Source organism: Pan troglodytes, chromosome 3, assembly GCF_028858775.2.
Source record: "Pan troglodytes isolate AG18354 chromosome 3, NHGRI_mPanTro3-v2.0_pri, whole genome shotgun sequence".
NCBI lineage: Eukaryota > Metazoa > Chordata > Mammalia > Primates > Hominidae > Pan > Pan troglodytes.
In genome coordinates this window covers 54,512,191-54,533,328 of record NC_072401.2, presented here as the reverse complement: position 1 = coordinate 54,533,328, position 21,138 = coordinate 54,512,191, and the positions used below count along the sequence as shown (strand labels likewise).

Sequence of the window (21,138 nt, the reverse complement as noted above, 5' to 3'; positions counted from 1 at the left end):
GACCATAAACACAGTGAAAATATTAGACATTTTGTTAGTTTTTAGTTTTTCACATTCTCTACTTGTTCCTCAGTATGTACTTATTATAACAGGTATTTACATACTTAAATATGTAAAGTTAGTATGAATTTTTATTTTTAAATTCTGTATAACATACATTTTAAATAATCTAAACAGACTATACAAAGTAAAAGCATTATCAACACACCTATGCCTCCCAGTGCTCTTAGTTCAGGGAGATGATTATAGTTTAGTTCAGGCAAACGGACATCTGTCCTGGAGTATTCTCTTCTTTTCTTACTTGCCCAAAAGAGGTTTTTTTCACTAGAGACCTAATATCATCAACATAGTCAACAAAAAAGAATTAGTTTCAAGGTTAGCTAGGCTTTCCTTCTTCTGTAACTCCTATGTTCATATCCTAAAATTTGTGAAATTGAAGGTCTATAATAAAAAATTTGAAGGACATTAATAATACAAAAAAATTTCATCCAATTATTTCAAATGTCTTCCTCATTAAATTCATTAAAATTGCTAACAAGTAGATAACTTGAGTGCTATGAGTTTCTCCTTCTCCCTTTGCCATATCAGTGTGTAAGTCCCAGCAAGTAGTAAAAGGTTAAAAGATGGGCATTGATGCCCTGGTTCTTCAGGCCAGCAAGGTCGGGCCTTACAACACTTTCTAGGCTTTTCAGCAAATAGTTGCTATTGTCTTCATAAATTTTGAACAGTTTATCTTCACATGTATATCATATCTCCCCCTAGCTTATTTTTCACTTTCCCAATATAATTTTGCTGTTCATTTTTCTATATATGTCCTTGTCTTGCTCCTCAGAATTAGAATATAATACTATCTTCCTAGCAATACAATTTATTAAGTAAAGAATTATAACTTCAATTATTTTCCTGATCTTTCTTAGTACTATTAATTCACAGTTGATAAAGTCAGAAAAAAATAGTGAGGAATAGCAGCAGCACTTCAATTCTGCATCCTTATGAATTTGACACTTTTCCAATATTTTTCATTCGAGAATCACAGAAAGCCTGTATTCATATGTATGTATAATGAGCTACATACACACAAACATATGTATAATGACATTAAGTTATGGAGGTTCCTTGATGCCTCAAACTTAATATTCTGTGAGTTATGCCATTCTGGCTACCAGAAAGTCTTCAAGAGTCCTGCAGTGAGCTTTTGAGTTTCTTTCTTTTGGATGTTTCTGCTTACTCTTTTCATAGAACAAGCGCTAAGGCTATTGGTTCAAGTTGGTTATAAAATAAAATAGTTAAAGAAAACTATATGCAAGTACAAAAAATAAAATTTAAAAATGAGTTTAAACTACCAGATTAACATATTCAAAGAGTGAAAATAAAACATATATAATATATAATATATTTATTCACACATCAGAATGAGGGCATAAAGCATGGGAGAGAGGTATTGATCTTTAACATACAAGTTGAAGAAAGTCTAGGCTTAGCTCTGCTTGCATTAATTTTCGTTAAGAAAAGACTCCACTGGGTCTTCACCCTCCTAATCTTCACCTCCTCTCTTGATTACCTCTTCCAAAGAAGAATAAATTACCTCTTCCAAAGAAGAATAAATCAGATCTAAAATTATCAGCCAGCATTGATTATGCAATACCTGAAAGCAGGTTGATATCAGTTCTGGCAAAATGGTATTGAACCAGCTATTTTGAAAAGCCTTCCTGATTAAAATAATCTTCCAAAGCAAATCAGGGTTTTAAAACACAAATATCCACAAAGAAACCAAAAAAGAAAGTACTATTGGCACAGAAATTATAAACTAAGAATAATTAAAAGAAAAACAAATACAGTGTCCAAATCATGAGAGAGATGAAAAGGCTGTATTTTTCAGCTCTGAAGATAGTGAGAGAAGTAGAGAGGGAAATTTGTCTCACACACACACAAACACACACACACAAGGAATATTCCTTTGGGAATACATCCATACCTCCCTTTGTTGTGAAAAGCAGTCATTCATTCAGTATGGAGTCTTTCCTTAATGAAAATTAATGCAAGCAGAGATAAGCCTAGACTTTCTTCAACTTGTAGGTTAAAGGACAATACCTCTCTCCCATGTTTTATACCCCCATTCTAAGGTGTGAATAAATGTATTATTATAAATATTTATTATGTGTTTTATTTTCACTCTTTGAATATATTAATCTGGTAGTTTGAACTCATTTTTAAATTTTAGGCCAGCCCTGGTGGCTCACGCCTGTAATCCCAGCATTTTGGTAGGCCAAGGTGGGCAGATCACCTGAGGTCAGGAGTTCGAAACCAGCCTGGCCGACATGGAGAAACCCCGCCTCTACTAAAAATACAAAAATTAGCTGGGTGTGGTGGCAGGTGCCTGTAATCCCAGCTACTCGGGAGGTTGAGGCAGGAGAATCGCTCAAATCTGGGAGGCGGAGGTTGCAGTGAGCCGAGATCACGCCACTGCACTCCAGCCTGGGCGACAGAGTGAGATTCTGACTCAAAAAAAAAAAAAAATATTTTTTCTACTTGCATAGGAAGGAAAAGTACAGTGAGGAAAACAAAAGCACAAATCTCTGCCTTGGAATCTTACGTTCTAGCTGGGGGAGACAGACAATATATAAATAAGAGTATATAGACGATGTCAGGTAAATGCAATGGAAAAAATATAAGCAAGGAGAAGGCATCGAACATAAAGGGAGGCATAATGAGTTACAAGACTTCACAATAAGGTTTCATGTGAGCTAAGAAGAGAAAAAGCAAATCCATTGGGTTATCTGGGGGAAGAATGTTCCAAAGCAAAAGAAATAGCAAGTGCAAAAGCCTAAAGGTGGGAGTATGTCTGACTATGTTCCAGGAATAACAAGGAAATCAGTGTGGTAGAACAGATTGATGGAGAAAGAGTAGGTGGAGATGGGATAGAGGGTTGGTTGGAGTCAATCCTGCAGGCACTTATAGACCCTATAAGGACTTTGGCCTTTCCTCAGAGATAAGAAGCTAATGGAGGAAGTTTAGCAGAAGAATGATGAGGGTTTCACCTAACTTCAAAAGAGAAACATTCTGGAGGCCATGCTGAGAATAATAATGGTCCTTCCTGTGCTCTGTCTAAATACAATATGATACTATGCTTTAATTTGCTGATCCTCTAGATCATGAAGTCCTTGAAAAGAAAGATTGACTTATTTATTTCCAGTGTCTCACACATAACGATTGATAAATATTTATTATATAAATAAATAGAATCGTATCTTCTTTTTTTTTTTTTTTTTTTTTGAGACAGGGTCTTGGTCTGTTACCCAGGCTGAGGTGCTGGGGCACAATTACAGCCACAGCTTACCACTGTAGCCTCAACTTTCCAGGCTCAAGCAACCCACCCATCTTAGCCTCCCAAGTAGCTAGGACTACAGTCATGTGCCACCATACCCAGCTAACTTTTTAAAAAATTTTTTGTAGAGACAGGATCTTGCTATGTTGCTCAAGCTTGTCTCAAACTCCTGGGCTCAAACTATCCTCCCACCTCGGCCTCCCAAAGTGCTGGGATTATAGATGTGTGCTACTGTCCCCAGCCAATAGAATACAGCCACCAAAAATCTGGTGTGGGTGAGATAAGACAATTTATCTTTTCATCTACTCTAAAAAAGAACTGACCAGCAATCATCAAGTTGAGAAAATTTACTATGTTACTAAAGAAAAAATAAAACAAGCCAGGCACAGATGGCTCACACCTGTAATCCCAGCACTTTGGGAGGCCAAGGCAGGTGGATCACGAGGTCAGGAGTTCAAGACCAGCCTGGCCAAGATGGTGAAACCCTGTCTCTACTAAAAATAAAAAATTAGCTGGGTGTGGTGGCAGGCACCTGTAATCCCAGCTACTCAGGAGGCTGAGGCAGGAGAATCACTTGAACCCAGGAGGTGGAGGTTACAGTGAGCCAAGATTGCACCACTGCACTGTAGCCTGGGTGACAGAGCAAGACTCCATGAAAAAAAAAAGCAAAGAAAAAGAAAGAGAGGAAGGAAGGAAGGAAAGAAGGAAGGAAGGAAGGAAGGAAGGAGTTTTCAGACTCATAAAACTTAATTAAACTTTCAGAATTTCACGTTTATGACTATGATGGGTTGGGATAATATATGCACAATTAAGGTTTCACTTTATGTGTATCCAAACAAAATTCTCAATTCTTCACTATCATATTTAATTTTAATAAAAGTCTAGAGCTGACTGGTGTTTGCTCTTCTACTACTGAGAACTGCTTACTTACTAATGTGGTCACATTAATGTTATAAATGCCTGATGGGGAATGTCTGTTCGGTTTAACAAATGGAATAGAACACTTCTTAGTTTTCTCATCCACTCTGTAACGACAAAAAAAAAAGTTTTTAAGTTAGAACCAGCAATAATTATTTTTTCAAGCACAAAACCAAATGACACAGTACCAACTAACAAGCAGTTTAACCAGAATGTAATGTCTATTCTCAAATATACAATGCACATAAATCTGGTGAAACATTCTATTCTTTAACACTACCCTCATGCCTCCCAGCAGCCCCCAACTCCTACCAAATACATTACCCTCCTTTCAGCAAAATTCCCAAATGGAGCTTCCTTATGCTACTATAGGCTCACAGTCACACCATGCAGCAGCAGCCACTCAAAAATTATCTCTTTTAGTATGACAACCTGCTTTCACATTATTAGACTATATAGCTGTAGATTCTCTTCACCTTAAGCAATAAAACCCTACTTTCTCAGGACTTTGGTGAATTGTTTTGGTCAAATGCTAATAATCTTCATCACCCAGCCAAAAAGTCTTTTGAAACAGCTACCTGACACGAATGAATAGCATCCAGAATTCTGAGAATAAAAACAATGTGGATGAATTGACAAACCCTTGCAACTTGCAAATATGTCCTTAAACACTTTTTTGATCTTATTTTGCTATTCATACCTGTAACCCTGAATTGGTATAGTCGCAGTCCCCATTCCAGAATTAATGCTGGGAGCAACTGCAGAAAGATTGTGTGTAAGTGGGGGAATTGCCACGCTTGGATTCCTTGTGTGGTCCACGCTGACATTGCTGCAGTCTTTGAGGCTTGTTGAAGGCACTATTTTGTTGTGGCTTGTCCTACTGTCATGGAGACAGCTGGCATTTGAAGCTCTATTGCCTTTTTCAGCTTTTTCTCCATCAATTTTTGAGCCTTTTATTTTAAATAGTTTACAATCCTTAATTTTGGGATCAGCATTGGTATCCTGATCATTAATAAAAATATTAATAAGGTTAATGATCTGAAGAGAATGAAAATTTACCTCTTCTTATAAAGTACTTGTCAACTAGAGCAGAATATCATAAGTATCACCTTTTTGAAACTGTTTTCTTTATTCTTCCTAGGGGATTAAAATTAAAGCCAGATTCTTATTCAGATAGTTATTGGGAAAATACAAAAAGAATGGAAATGCAATTCACACAGCTCACTCAGACACACACACACACATACACACACATCAGTGGAAAAACTCATGGAAGAGGAATCAAGAATTCCACTTTTGTTCTTACATATTCAGAGTCAGGGAACACAAAACTGATAACTCTTTCTTCTTTTGGTGTACTTGATATAAGTGGATTGGTGGTGGATTTGAATTACCTTATCAAGAACAGATCCTGGGTAGTTCACCAGGAAAAGCAAACCTAAGTTAAGTATCCGAATCTCACTTTTCAAATTTTTACTTCATATAAATTTCTACAGACAATATTTTTCACTCATATCCTTTAAGAAAGATAAGTGGAGTGAGGGTTGTTTGTTCCATGTGTCTGTGTGTATACGTGTGCATGAAAACACATATCTAGATGTTCTTGGATGAATGTGATTTAAGCACTGTTGCACAGTCTGGCACATAACAGGTACTCAAAACATGATATGTTAAGTTTTCTAAACAGGTAATATCTATTGAGAAGATACATTTTTACAACTAAACTAAAAGTTAACAATTTGCTCACTGCTCAGAAAACTTTTTTCAAAATCATATTTTTTTCAAAAAATTTAAAAAAATAAGTATATTAAATCTAAAATGTGAAACATGAACATTTACCTGTACCACAAGTGTTTTTCTTTCTTCAACTAAGGAATCATCTTTTTCTTTTTCCTTCTTTCTGTTTTGGGATTTTTTAGATAAAGAAACATTTCTGGCATCTTTCTGTACTTTTAACTGTAGTTCTTGGGAAAACCTACATAAAAATATAATAAAATAAAATTGTAAGACATGGATAAACCTACAAAAAAATTGACTTTCAAGATATTTATTTTTTAAAAATTGAATGTTAAACTAGTCTATGTTATTAAAAATGAGAAAAATCCTGGCCTAGATCAGCAGTTTGGAAAGGGTGGTGTGTAGATCTTTGGGGATCCCTAAGAACATTCAGAAGGTTCACAAAGTCAATGCTATTATTTTAACATAAAGATGTTTGTCTTTCTCACCAGGTTAACGTGAAAGCAGTGGTGGATAAAACTGCTGACACCTTACCAAGAAGAAAAGCAGCAAAACCAAAATGTACTAGCAGTCATTACTTTCTTGATAACCACACATTCTCAGTTGCTTTTTTTTTTTAAAAAAAAAAAAAGGCAGTCTTGCTTAAGAATGTCTCTGATGAATCAGCAAAAAGGTATTAACTTCATTAAAGCCAAACTCTTAAACGCATCCTTTTTTTTATGGTCTGTGTGACAAAATGAGAATATACGTAAAGCACCTCTGCTACAAACCAAAACACTATGGTTGTCTTAAGAAAAATGCTTGCATAATTATTTGTGATACAAACTAAACTAGATATTTTTACTTGAAAGAAAGACTGACAGAAAAACTATGGTTATTAAGACTTTGGGTCTATGGGAAACATTTTCTTTTAACAAATAAAGTGATCTTGTCACTTCAAGGAAAACAGAAATTATTGTGTTAATGATAAAATTCAAAATTTTATGCAAAAATTACAATTCTGTTAAACTTGTATCCACCACTGTGAGCTTAGCAGCTTCCCAAAACTCACAAACTTTTATGAGATAGAATGTAATTTTTGATGCTGTACAAGAAATATATCAATATTTTTAAGATCTGCTTAACTCAGCAAACTAATATTTTCCAAATGACTAAAGCATGATATTACAAAAGCATGCATGGGTAAAAGATCCATTAAAAAGGCAAGACAGAGGAATGGATTTTAATTTAACAAAGGAAGAAAAACTCAATGATATGGTTTCACATTCCACAATGCAACCAGTCTTTAAGAAACTACCACTGGGCCAGGCACGGTGGCTCATGCCTGTAATCCCAGCACTTTAGGAGGCCCAGGTGGGCAGATCACCTGAGGTCGGGAGTTCAAGACCAGCCTGACCAACACAGAGAAACCCCATCTCTACTAAAAATATAAAATTAGCCGGTTGTGGTGGCACATGCCTGTAATCCCAGCTACTCGGGAGGCTGAGGCAAGAGAATCGCTTGAACCAAGGAGGTAGAGGTTGCAGTGAGCCAAGATCGCACCACTGCACTCCAGCCTGGGCAACAAGAGCAAAACTCCATCCCAAAAAAAAAAAAAAGAAAGAAACTACCACTGTCAAGTTTTGCTATGGTATCAGAGTTTTGGTATAGAATCAAAGAATACCCACAATTATCCACTTACGTGAGGCCAGAGTTTCTTCATATACTTCCACAAAAACAACATATCACAACTAATTGAGTACAAAAGCAAATAGGAAAACCTAGCTACCTTTTATTAAGCTACGTGTTACTGCCACTCATCTCACTATTCTTTGTTTCGTCAGCTGCACTGTTGCCAGCAGCTTGAGCAGCACAGAAGACCATGCCAGCAACTCTGGCACCCACAGGTTTGGCATATCAAGGTCTCCAACACATCAGCAGTGTCAGCAGTATCAAAGGACTTGGTGTGATATGAGTTTGGCAGCAATAGGAGATGGCACTTTTGTAACTACATCAGTATCTAAGATGATGGCATCACACAGTTGGTAGCAACATAGAAATCAATGATCTGACTGGTAGATGTCACCACAGGGAGACAGAAAGAAGAGCATAAAATGACCGCTTCATGAAAACCAAGAGCACTAATTTAGTAAATGTAGGAGACCACCCCTAGGAACTGCAGTAATGCTAAGGGAATATGGGGGTAGAGTGGTAGATATCTGAGATCCTGCAAAGTAGGTGGGAACAGAAATAAGAGAAGTGCTATTTGTGACTATTGTGGAAGACTTACTTTAACCCTAGGTTAGTATGGCCTGAAAAACATGGGTAAGTACTATACCTCTCAGCAAATCCATCCATTTGAAAGAAATCATGGTGCAGGAGCTCAGCACAGAAGGGTCTTTTGTCGGGGTCAATATGTAAGCATTTCTGAAAAATTAAGAACACTTAGAGTTCATATCAAGAAAAACTACCTACATTTAAATTTATAAATATAGAAAAAAAATCCTCTTTATAGTCAACGATTTTTTTTTTTAAGACAGGGTCTCACTCTGTTGCCCAGGCTAGAGTGCAGTGGTGTGATCACTACTTAACCGCAGCCTTGACCTGTCTAGGCTCAGGTGATCCTTCCATCTCAGTCTCCTGAGTAGCTGGGACCACAGGTGCACACCACCACACCCAGCTAATTTTTGTATTTTTTGTAGAGACAGCGTTTCGCCATGTTGCCCAGGCTGGTCTCGAACTCTGAGCTCAAGCTATCCACCCTCCTCAGCTTTCCAAAATGCAGGGATTACCAGCGCGAGCCACCACACTTGCCCGCCAATGAATTTTACACATCTATAATCAAGGATAAAGAATAAAGCACAAATCTAGACAATGACCATCAGTGGTTGCTAGTATCACAAAAAGACCACCAAACATTCAGTGTCTCTATATGGAAATACAGAAACCTCCTATGAAGTAGTTTTGCCAAAGAATCAACCTGATTCTGATCGAGCTCTAGCTCTACTGTGAGTTTATAAGAAATACAGGACACAGAAGAACATGTATACTGCATTATGTAGAAAATTCTAAGGACAAACAACTTAGTTTCTTCAACAAATAAATTGCAAGGTTTAAACAAAAAAGAAAGAGATGAAGAGAAGCTTATAAATAAAGTTTTAAAAATATATCGACCAATTGCAATCTATAGTCTTCATTTAGATCCTAATTCAAACTATGAAATGAAATAAATTTTGTGAAAATTAATGAAACTTTAAACATCAATTAGATATTTTATGATAGTAAGAAATTATTTGGAATTTTTAAAACTTAAGGCTATTACAAAATGGAAAGGAAATGATTTATCCTGTGCTTATCACTATGCTAGATGCTTTACAAAGATTATTTTATTTTATTGCAAAGTCTTGTTCTGATTCATTAAAACCCCTAACATGCCAGTAAAAATAGAAGGGACTCAATAAGTAGCTTTAAATGAACAAGAAAAGTTCTCTGCATAACTGTGCTACTTATGAGTAAAATAATACGTCTGGGATTTGCTTCAAAATCCTCCAAAAAAAGTTAAAGAGTGTAGATAAATTAAACAAGATTATCAAAAGGTTGATAATTGTGGAAACTAGATGATAAGTACATGAAGGTTTGTTAAACAACTATTCTTTCTATTTTCTTTTCCGTTTGAAATTTTCCATAATAAAATGTTTTAGAAGTTTTATATGATTCTTTAAGGTATGATTAAGGTACACAAGTTGGACAATAGTTTTACCTTTATTCCCTTTATATCTCCTTACAGATAGATCACAAAGCTTGTACCAATTAAAAATATTTGCATCTGTTAGAAGATTATGTAAAAAACTGGAAATGTATTATTCTAAGAACTTGTTATAATTAGTTATAAGCTTATTAAACGTCATGAGTTAAAGAATTAAAAAACAAAAAAAATGGGTAAATCTTACAGCCTAGTGTTTTAGAGGTACCTATTTTATCAATATTTAAACAATCTTAACTGATGAGAACTTTTTGAGCTAAAAATTCCCCAAAAAGGTCAACTTTTAGAGTTGATTCTCACTTGATAGAATGAAAACCTCTCTAACATCTTCCTTAATCAAATACAACAAAAAAGTATTGGCCATTTGTAAACTGGCTGCAGCCAATACAGTGGCTAAGCAAAAACCCTTATGACAATATCATACAGATCATGATCCTATGCCCTACATTTTGTTTTTTGTTGTTGTTGTTGTTTGTTTGTTTTTTTGACATGGAGTCTCACTCTGTTGCCCAGGCTGGAGTGCAGTGGCGTAATCTCACCTCACTGAAACCTCCACCTCCCAGGTTCAAGCAATTCTCTGCCTCACCTTCCCGAGTAGCTGGGGTTACAGGCACGTGCCACCACGCCCAGCTAATTTTTGTATTTTTAGTAGAGATGGGGTTTCACCATCTTGGCCAGGATGGTCTTGAACTCCTGACCTCATGATCCACCTGCCTCGGCCTCCCAAACTGCTGGGATTACAGGCATGAGCCACCATGCCCGGCCATCCTATGCCCTACATTTTAATATTTTCCTACTTCTCTATCCTTTATTTATTTATTTATTTAAAGAGAGAGTTTCACTCTGTCACCCAGGATGGAGTGCAGTGGTGCAATCTCAGCTCACTGTAACCTCTGCCTCCTGGGTTCAAGTGATTCTCCTGTCTCAGCATCCCGAGTAGCTGGGATTACAGACATGCACCACCATGCCCAGCTAATTTTTTTGTATTTTTAATAGAGATGGGGTTTTGCCATGTCGGCCAAGCTGGTCTCCAACTCCTGACTTCAAGTGATCCACCGGCCTTAGCCTCCCAAAGTGCTGGGATTACAGGTGTGAGCCACCGTGCCCAGCCCCTTTTTATTTTCTTATCCTACTTTTATTTTCTTTTCCATTTAAACAAGGCTTGTATTTTAAATGTTAAACATTAAAATCATACAGTGTTTTTATGTTTTTAATGTGTTTTTCAATGAGGATGTTTTCACATTTACAAAATGCTAGATAACAATAAATGGTTTCTTAATGAGTTTTAAAACAGGTAAAATTTTCAGTCCTTTTTCTCTGAAGTTACCCCCATCAAATTATTTAAATTGTTTCTAAATGTACAAAAATTAAAATTATTAGAGGAAATTGTTGACCTAAAAGATCAACTAGAGGCCAGGGCTGGTGGCTCACGCCTATAATCCCAGCACTTTGGGAGGCCGAGGCGGGCAGATCACGAGATCAGGAGATGCAGACCATCCTGGCTAACACAGTGAAACCCCGTTTCTACTAAAAATACAAAAAATTAGCCAGGCATGGTGGCGAGCGCCTGTAGTCCCAGCTACTAGAGAGGTTGAGGCGGAAGAATGGCGAAGCTTGCAGTGAGCCGAGATCGCGCCACTGCACTCCAGCCTGTGACAGAGCAAGACTCCATCAAAAAAAAAAAAAGATCAACTAGACAAGAAAAAAAAAAAAAAGTCTTGATAGTGCATAAATTCCCTGTCATAAAGTGTAAGCAATAAGTATGATTACCTTTGCTAAATCTATCACCACTTCAGAGAGCTTAGGATAGCGTCTTTCAAGAGGTTCTCTTTCCTTGATTTCAGGCAACCTTACTCCAGCAAACACAGGATTTTTATAAAAAAGCTCCTGATGCCTTGGAATTAGATTACCTGGAAGTGAAAACAGCACATATCTCTGTTATTATACAACATGATAGAAATGGTGAAGAGACAGGTGGTGTGAAGTAGAGGAAATAGTGGAACACAGCTTATGGAGTTTGGGGCTCTCTCAACGTGCAAAATTGACCAAAGACAATGCTGTTACTGTGGTGGTATATGGCAGTCTTAAGGAGCATAGGAAAAGGACAGGTAAAAAATATTTTATAACTTTCCAGATATAAGTACCAGCACTTCGTTTCTAACTAGAAAGCATAAAGTGCTGAATAAAACAACAAATATATTAATAGTCATATGGACAGGATCTAATCTAGATAAATCAGTTCTCCCCATTAAGAATTTAATATTTGGTCAACTGATTTTGTGCTTATCTTAAAGTCAGATTTGAGCACTTTAATCTTTTTTCTCAACTTTAATATCTAGTTGAATGTAGAATATATCTGAAAATTCCACTGTAAGAAACTATTGTACTGCTTATTTAATTTCTAATCTGAAAACTTCAAATCAAATAGTTAAATTACCCCCAAGTATTTTCCCATTATTTCCATTTCTAAGCTCCATCTTCAAACATGAAGTTGATATTTCAACAAACGTAAGATTTTGATAGTCCAGCTTTGAAATTCTGTCAAAAGCACTAATAGCAGAAGTCCAAATCTGTGGCAAGATTAAATCAACCTTGGAAATCTCTGTGTCTCCCCTCTTGAATGTGAAAGTAAGGACAGTAGCCACATTACACCAAATGCTTACTGACTCAAGAATAATAAATGATCATTGCATCCTCTCTACATGTAATCAACGGTATGTAAAAGTACAGAGAAATGCACAACCTCTGCTCTTTTCCTCTCTCTTGAGGGGAAAGGGGATGTGAGCGTGATTAAGAACATGCACCAGGGCCGGGCACGGTGGCTCACACCTGCAATCCCAGCATTTTGGGAGGCCGAGGCAGGAGAATCGCTTGAACCTGGGAGTCAGAGGTTGCAGTGAGCCAAGATTGCCACTGCACCCCAGCCTGGTGACAGAACGAGACTCCATCTCAAAAAATAAAAAAAAACATGCATCAGATAGACCAATGCCAGACTGAAGGAAAAAATAAATTAAAACACACACGTGGCTGGGCGCGGTGGCTCACGCCTGTAATCCTAGCACTTTGGGAGGCCAAGGTGGGCAGATCACCTGAAGTCAGGAGTTCGAGTCCAGACTGACCAACATGGAGAAACGCCATCTCTACTAAAAATACGAAATTAGCTGGGCATGGTGGCACATGCCTGTAATCCCAGCTACTCGGGAGGCTGAGGCAGGAGAATCGCTTGAACCCAGGAGGCAGAGGTTGCAGTGAGCCGAGATTGCGCCATTGCACTCTAGCCTGGGCAAGGAGAGCGAAACTCCATCTCAAAACACACACACACACACACACACACACACACACAGAGTTTTCCTATATGCTCCCTACCTTCACTTAAAACATATATAATCTTTAATGCAACAGCTTAAAAAATCACAAACACACAGGCACAAACAAATATGCAGAAAAATGTCTAAAATTTAAAATGCAGATGTGTAACCTTACCTAAACACATCATAATATGATATAGCTGATCAATATCAGAATCTCCAGGAAATAGGGGTTCCCCCATGAACATTTCAGTTACCAGACAACCAATGGCCCACACATCAACAGCCCTGAAAGAAAAGCAATGTGATGTAAAATCTGGCATCCTAATATGCTCCAAAACCCAAAACTTTTTGAGCACTGAGGTGATGCTCAAAGGAAATGCCAACCAGAGCATTTCAGATTTCAGATTCACAGATTTGGCATGCTCCAATGGTATAATGCAAATATCTCAAAATCCAAAAAAAAAAAAAAAAACCCATCTGAAATCTGCAACACTTCTGGTCCCAAGCATTTAGGATAAGGAATACTCAACCTATAGTAAGCCTTAAATTACCCATGAAATGATTTTTCCCTATTAAAATTCTAACTCCCAATTTTACATAGTGAGCTTTCCAGAAACTTCAATCATGTGACATAAAAGGGAAATGCCTTCTGAAAAGCCAAAACAGTTATTATGTATACTTTATTCTGGAAATAAAACTCTCAGGCTCCATTTAGAGCCTATTCATTCTTTGTTTACGCATAACTCTAGCAAGCTTGACCAATCTATGCTATGCCATCATACACTGAAAACAGCATACCAGAAAGAGGAGGTGGCTGCTAAGGATAAATACAGTAACAATGAAGAGAACTGAGGGATGATAGGGATAAATTTTTTTTTTTTTTTTTTGAGACAGAATCTCACTCTGTCGCCCAGGCTGGAGTGCAGTCACGTAATCTCAGCTCACTGCAACCTCTGCCTCCCAGGTTCAAGCGATTCTCCTGCCCCAACCTCCCAAGTAGCTGGGATTACAGGTGCATGCCACCATGCCTGGCTAATTTTTGTATTTTTAGTAGAGATGGGGTTTCACCATGTTGGTCAGGCTGGTCTTGAACTCCTGACCTCATGATCCTCCCGCCTGGGCCTCCCAAAGTGCTGGGATTACAGGCATGAGCCGCTGCACCCAGCCTAGGGATAAAAATTTTGAAACTATCTTAAAAATCGTTACAAGAACTCAAAGAATATGCAAGCATCATTTGGCATAGGAACAACTACCTTAAAATGCTTAAGGTTATTGCTGAATTATAAAATGGCACAAAAATTATAACATGGTAGCAAAATAAGAACTCAGTAATCAAGAAAATAATAAATAATGTTTAGTGTGCTCTGACAACAGAACTTGTAGAAAATATTTTAGAAAGATTTCAATCAAAAGCAGTAAAAGTTACAACCCTTTCTTCTTTGAAGAATTCCCTTGTGAAGAAAATTTATGTTTTAAAAACATTTTACTTAATTATATTTCTGCCTCCACCCTTGCGTATTCCATCTTCTCCATTCCAACAATGTCACATTTAACCAATGTTCACCTCTCTTTACAAGTGATAAATATATCTATTTCCAACCCACTGTATAAAATAGACCACTTAATTTCCCCACCTCTAAAATAAGTATACTTGTTTCACAGGAATGTTTAAAGGGGAAGCACCAAAAATGATTACAAGTTACTTTATATAGCCCCTGAAACTCAAGCCTTCCTTTCAGTATTAGAGGGATCATTTACTATATCATAAACATATTCCACTATAGCAAGAAGCAAGAGTAAAAATCTACTCCTCCCCATTACTGATGTCTTACTTGCCATACTTGACATCACCAACCAATAGTTCTGGAGCTCTGTACCATCGGGTTGCCACATAATCAGTATAAACCTCCCCAGGAGCTGCCAATGTTCGCGCAAATCCAAAATCGCACAGCTTGACAACGCCAGACTGGGAGACTAATATATTCTCTGGTTTTATATCTCTGTGTATGATCTAGACAAGAAGCAGAGTGTGACGGATGTTAAATAAAATTAATTATTTTGGGGCACCTGCTATGTGCAGGGCATTGTATGTTGTCCCTATAAAGAATACAAACAAAAGCATAGAAAGTTGCTCCTAGCCCTAAACAACCTAGGACCTAGTTGGGCAAGAAAGAACATCTATACTTGAAATTTTATTTAAACAATCAAAAACATTGGATAAAATATATTTTTTCAAATTACTAAATCAACTGTTCAGTTAATGTACTGCTCTCAAGACTAAGAGAATAAAGCTATCATTGAAGCTGGGGCAGTCAGGGAAAATTTTTGTGAAAGGGGTGGGCTCTAACATAGGTCTTTAATACTAAGTATGACCTAGATAAATAAAGAGAAAGAAGGGCAGCCCAGGTGAATGTAACAAGGAGAGCAAGAATGGAAATGGGGATAGATAAGAGATTGTGGGGAAAAAAAATTTTTTTTGAGACGGAGTCTCGCTCTGTCACCCAGGATGGAGTGCAGTGGCGCGATCTCGGCTCACTGCAAGCTCCACCTCCCGGGTTCACGCCATTCTCCTGCCTCAGCCTCCCGAGTAGGTGGGACTACTGGCGCCTGCCACCACACCCAGCTAATTTTTTGTATTTTTAGTAGAGACGGCGTTTCACCGTGTTAGCCAGGATGGTCTCGATCTCCTGACCTCGTGATCTGCCCGCCTCGGCCTCCCAAAGTGCTGAGATTACAGGCGTGAGCCACCGCGCCCGGGCCAAAAACTTTTTTTTTTTTTTTTTTTTTTAGGTATCGTCTTGCTCTTGTTGCCCGGGCTGGAGTGCAATGGCGCGATTTCGGCTCACTGCAACCTCCGCCTCCTGGGTTCAAGCGATTCTCCTGTCTCAGCCTCCCGAGTAGCTGAGATTACAGGCGCCTGCCACCATGCCCAACTAATTTTTGTACTTTTAGTAGAGACGGGGTTTCACCATGTTGGCCAGGATGGTCTCAAACTCCTGACCTCAGGTGATCCACCTGCCTCGGCCTCCCAAAGTGCTAGGATTACAGGCGTGAGCCACCACGCCTGGCCAGAAAACGTTTTTTTCTAGAGTATAGGTTGTGTGAAGTGGAGGCGGAATATCTCAGCTGACATACTAGGAAGTGTGGCAAGACCCTGGGAACCCATGGAAGTGATAGACAATGTGGTGTTTAAAATTGATGTTGGCCATAAATGAGCTAAATCAGAGAGAAAGACGAGAGGCACGAAGAAGAGCAGTGGGACCAGTATGAGGTGATAAAGGCCTAACCTAGGTTGGTGCTCAGAGGAATGGGAAGGAGGAAATACAGTTTAGAAATACAATAAATCAAAAATCAATAGGCCACACGCAGTGGCTCAAGCCTGTAATCCCAGCACTTTGGGAGGCCGAGGCAGGCAGATCACTTGAGGTCAGGAGTTCAAGACCAGCCTGGCCAACTTGGTGAAACCTTGTCTCTACTAAAATACAAAAAAGTAGCTGGGCGTGCTGGCACGTGCTTGTAATCCCAGCTACTTGAGTGGTTGAGGCAGGAGAATTGCTTGTACCCGGGAGGTGGAGGTTGCAGTGAGCCAAGATCGCACCACTGTATTCCAGCCTGGGCAACTGAGCGAGACTCCATCTCAAAAAAAAAAAAAAAAAAGAAAAGAAAGAAATAGAATTTAGAAGAGTCGTAGATATTTTGTAGATATTTTGTTTGAACCTGAGAATTTAAAAGAATGGTGGTTTCATTTTCAAAATTAGAAAAGCCTAGAGAAAGTTAGTTTTAATGGAATAATTAGTTTAGTTTTAATCATTGGACTTTTGGGTGGAATGCTGAGCACCCAAGTATAGACATTCATCAGGCAATTAGAAATGTAAAGAGTAAACAAAAACATTAGTGATTAAAATTTCTAAAGGAGAGACTTTGTAAGAATAAAACAGGATGCTGATATTCAGATAATATTTAAAAATCTGGCCAGGTGCGGTGGCTCACGCCTGTAATCCCAGCACTTTGGGAGGTTGGGAGGTGGATCATGAGGCCAGGAGTTTGAGACCAGCCTGGCCAACATGGTGAAACCCAGTCCCTAGTCAAAATACAAAAATTAGCCAGGCACTATGGCAGGCACCTGTAATCCCAGCTACTTGGGAGGCTCAGGCAGGAGAATCTCTTGAACCTAGGAGGGGGAAGGTTGCAGTGAGCCGAGATTGCGCCATTGCACTCCAGCCTGGGCGACAGAGACTCCATCTCAAAAAATATATATATATAAAATATTATATAGATATATATCATATATGATATATATTAGATATATAAAATATATATATATTTAAAAATCTACAGCTAGGCAAAAGACATTATTAGGCCTAATTCTCTAATATAAGCAAATTGTATTTTGAAAACTAAAAAAGGTAGATTTGTTTTAACTCTTTCAGAAGACCAGCATCCTAAATGGCAATCTGCCATTGCTGAGCACGTTGTATAGGCTACCAACTTTATTACCCTAGATATCAGTGATGAGGACACAGGTCCAGTCTCAGACCACCTGTGCTGTGGTAGAAAGAGCTAAACTGGGGCCGGGTGCGGTGGCTCACACCTGTAATCCCAGCACTTTGGGAGACCGAGGCGGGTGGATCACGAGGTCAGGGGATCGAGACATCCTGGCTAATACAGTGAAACCCCGTCTCTACCAAAAATACAAAAAATTAGCCAGGCGTGGTGGCAGGCGCCTGTAGTCCCAGCTACTCGGGAGGCTGAGGCAGGGAGAATGGCGTGAACCTGGGAGGCGGAGCTTGCAGTGAGCCGAAATCGAGCCACTGCACTCCATCCTGGGCGACAGAGCGAGCCTCCATCTCAAAAAAAAAAGAAAAAGAAAAAAAGAAAGAGCTAAACTGGGAGTCGGGAGACCTGGGTCTAGTCCTTGGTTTTCAGTACAGCCATAGACAACTCAGTCTTTCTAAGTCTATCTTCTCGGCCCACAAATGAGAGGGCTAAAGTGCATGATCACCATGTTTCTTCCCAACTCTAATACCTTATAACTTGAGTAACACAATAGATTCTAAGTATAACCAAGATGATATGAGTTGAATTTTTCCTAAAATCCATCATTGCAGACTAGGGTGGCCAGAGAAAGTACTATGAAAAGGGTAGGCTCTGACATGGGTCTTTAATACTAGATATAACCTAAATAAACTATGATACCTAGTAATTTCAGTAAAAAAAGTCGTTTAGGGTTCTACAAACCTCATAATGTTCTGTACTATTTGGGCCAAACTTCAATGGGCAGCAATCTTAAATTTGTTTTTAAATATGTTATTCAGTCTGGCTCATAAAGGATTAAAATCATATTTATATTTTTAAAAATTCAAGTGCTCACATATATAGATACATTTAAAAATGAATAATATATTTGAGAATAAATGTTTTCATTTTCTTAAAGTCAAGCATCTCATCCTTATGTGTACATATATGTGTTTATATATATGTATGTATGTATGTATGTATATATTTGTGTGTTTTATTCCAGCCACTACCGTTATTATCTGTCTACATTAAAAAGAGAAATGTTAACTGCCCGGAAAACAAAACCTTAAAATATACCTTTAATAATAATGGTAATAATAGCTGACACTTGAATACTTATGTGTCAGGCACTATTCTAAATGTTTTTCATGTTTTAACTTATTTTATTCTCACAGTAACCCTAAGGACAGGTGCTATTATTATCTCCATTTAACTAGGGGCTGGGAGTAAGGATTGGAGAAAAGGTACTAGGGTTTGAGAAGAAAGAGGGTAAGAAATCACAATCTAGAAGAGTTTAAGAGTAAATGGAGGCTGGGCACAGTGGCACACGCCTGTAATCCCAGCACTTTGGGAGGCCGAGGTGGGCCGATCACTTGAGGCCAAAAGTTCAAGACCAGCCTGGCCAACATGGCGAAACCCCATCTCTACTAAAAATACAAAAATTAGCCAGGCATGGTGGTGCACACCGGTAATCCCAGCTACTTGAGAGGCTGAGGCAGGAGAACCGCTTGAACCCAGGAGGCAGAGGTTGCAGTGAGCCAAGATCGTGCCACTGCACTCTAGCATGGGTGACAGAGTGAGATTCTGTCTCAAAAAAAAAAAAAAGAGTAAATGGACTGGAAAAAAAGTAGTATGCCAGGCAACACTAATAACACTAATGCTCCCTTGAGACAAGTGTTCATAAATTAGAGTGAGATCAGTTCTCCACCCATAAAAATTCACATTTTCTATAGTTTAAAGAGATATGTAAGTGCTCTGAAGCTTAGCAGGGAACCACTTTTTTTTTTTTTTTTTGAGATGGAGTTTCGTTCTTGTTGCCCAGGCTGGAGTGCAATGGCACAATCTCGGCTTACCGCAACCTCTGCCTCCCAGGTTCAAGCAATTCTCCTGCCTCAGCCTTCCGAGTAGCTGGGATTACAGGCATGTGCCACCACGCCCAGCTAATTTTGTATTTTTAGTAGAGACGGGGTTTCACCATGTTGGCCAGGCTGGTCTCAAACTCCCGACCTCAGGTGATCCACCCGCCTCGGCCTCCCAAATTGCTGGAATTACAGGCGTGAGCCACCGTGCCTGGAGAAACACTAGATTTTAAAATCTTTTTTTTGTTGTTTTTGAGACAGAGTCTCGCCATGTTGCCCAGGCTGGAGGGCAGTGGCATGATCTCAGCTCACTGCAACCTCTGCCTCCTGGGTCCAAGCAATTCTCCTGCCTCAGCCTCCCAAGCAGCTGGGATTACAGGTGCCTGCCACCACGCCCGGCTAATTTTTTTATATTTTTAGTAGAGATGGGGTTTCACCACGTTGGCCAGGCTGGTTTCAAACTCCTGACCTCAAGTGATCAGACCACGTCGGCCCCACAAAGTGCTAGGATTACAGGCATGAGCCACCACACCAGGCCTAAAATCTCTTTCCTTAAACACAGAATGGCACTCATGCCAGCAGTACTTGACTCTAAACTGCCTGGATGTATCTGTACATCTAAAGGTAGAATGTGTTATATTAAACATGGGTTGATTCATCATGAAAGTGTAAAAATAAAGGGACACAGAAGCAATGTAGGCAGGACACATTCAAATGCGCTTCTAATGTGAGAGAGACAATGGTTCTTTTTGCTTACTGGTTCCACTGGCAAGCCTATCCTTAGTACAGAGATGAATGTAGGGCATTCAGCCACCTAACTCCAAATATTACAGGCCCATTGGGAAGATATCATCATTTTTATGAAGAAGGATGCATCAGTATCTTTTAAACTGATACATTAAGTATTTGATTCACTAACACCTCATGCTGATCTGATTTCCTGCAAATCCAACATTATTGTTATTCTACTTTATATATTTCACCCCGTAACAATTATCTCTCTTTGCAATTTACTAAACTGGCATTCAGTCTCCTGAGTTTGGTCAATGTGAGTCTGCCCTAAGAGACAGATAGTCTCAAAATTAGGTTTCTCAAAATAGATTTTCTGGGCCGGGAGCGGTGGCTCACGCCTGTAATCTCAGTACTTTGGGAGGCCAAGGCAGGCGGATCACGAGGTCAGAAGATCGAGATCATCCTGGCTAACAAGGTGAAACCCCGTCTCCACTAAAAATATTTAAAAAATCTCCGGGCGTGGTGGCGGGCGCCTGTAGTCCCAGCTACTCCGGAGGCTGAGGCCGGAGAATGGCGTGAGCCTGGGAGGCGGAGCTTGCCGTGAGCCGAGATCGCGCCACTGCACTCCAGCCTGGGCGATAGAGGGAGACTCCGTCTCAAAAAAAAAAAAAATAGATCTTCTGAGCCTGGATCATTCCAAAGTTGCCAGGAGGCCACTATGGAAGGCCTCCTAAAAAAGGGCAGTGTTTTTCCCAGTGGAAACTAGGTATCTGCCTCTACTGAGCAATTTTTTTATGTATGTAAACTTCACACTATAACTCAGTAACATAACAAAACTACACAATAAAAACAGTTAAAAAATTAGAGACAGTGAATAATAATAACCGAAAAGAAATATATCAATTTAGGTGGCAGGTATGTAAAATGATTTTTTCTTTCTTTTATAATTATCTTTAGTTTTAAATTTTTCTACCATTAATATTTATTACTCTTATA

At 38.8% G+C, this 21,138-nt stretch overlaps 1 protein-coding gene across 5 annotated transcripts in view; it reads right to left on the bottom strand.

The window, feature by feature from the left end:
• Window positions 1–21,138, bottom strand: part of CDKL2 (cyclin dependent kinase like 2) — a 53,197-nt gene that overhangs the window by 14,779 nt on the left and 17,280 nt on the right. For 3 of the 5 annotated variants that reach the window (XR_008547517.2, XM_016951581.4, XM_054683003.2), the window contains exons 4-11: window positions 14,866–15,044; window positions 13,206–13,318; window positions 11,493–11,632; window positions 8,298–8,386; window positions 6,083–6,218; window positions 4,944–5,245; window positions 4,257–4,350; window positions 209–332 (exon numbers count right to left, since the gene is read on the bottom strand). Coding sequence is in view for 3 of the 5 variants with exons in the window: in XM_016951581.4 (XP_016807070.1) it covers window positions 209–332; window positions 4,257–4,350; window positions 4,944–5,245; window positions 6,083–6,218; window positions 8,298–8,386; window positions 11,493–11,632; window positions 13,206–13,318; window positions 14,866–15,044 (1,177 nt within the window). In the remaining 2 variants the exon portion in view is untranslated. The remainder of the gene's footprint in view (window positions 1–208; window positions 333–4,256; window positions 4,351–4,943; window positions 5,246–6,082; window positions 6,219–8,297; window positions 8,387–11,492; window positions 11,633–13,205; window positions 13,319–14,865; window positions 15,045–21,138) is intronic. The other 2 variants (XR_010156567.1, XM_016951582.4) reach the window with 1 other exon arrangement.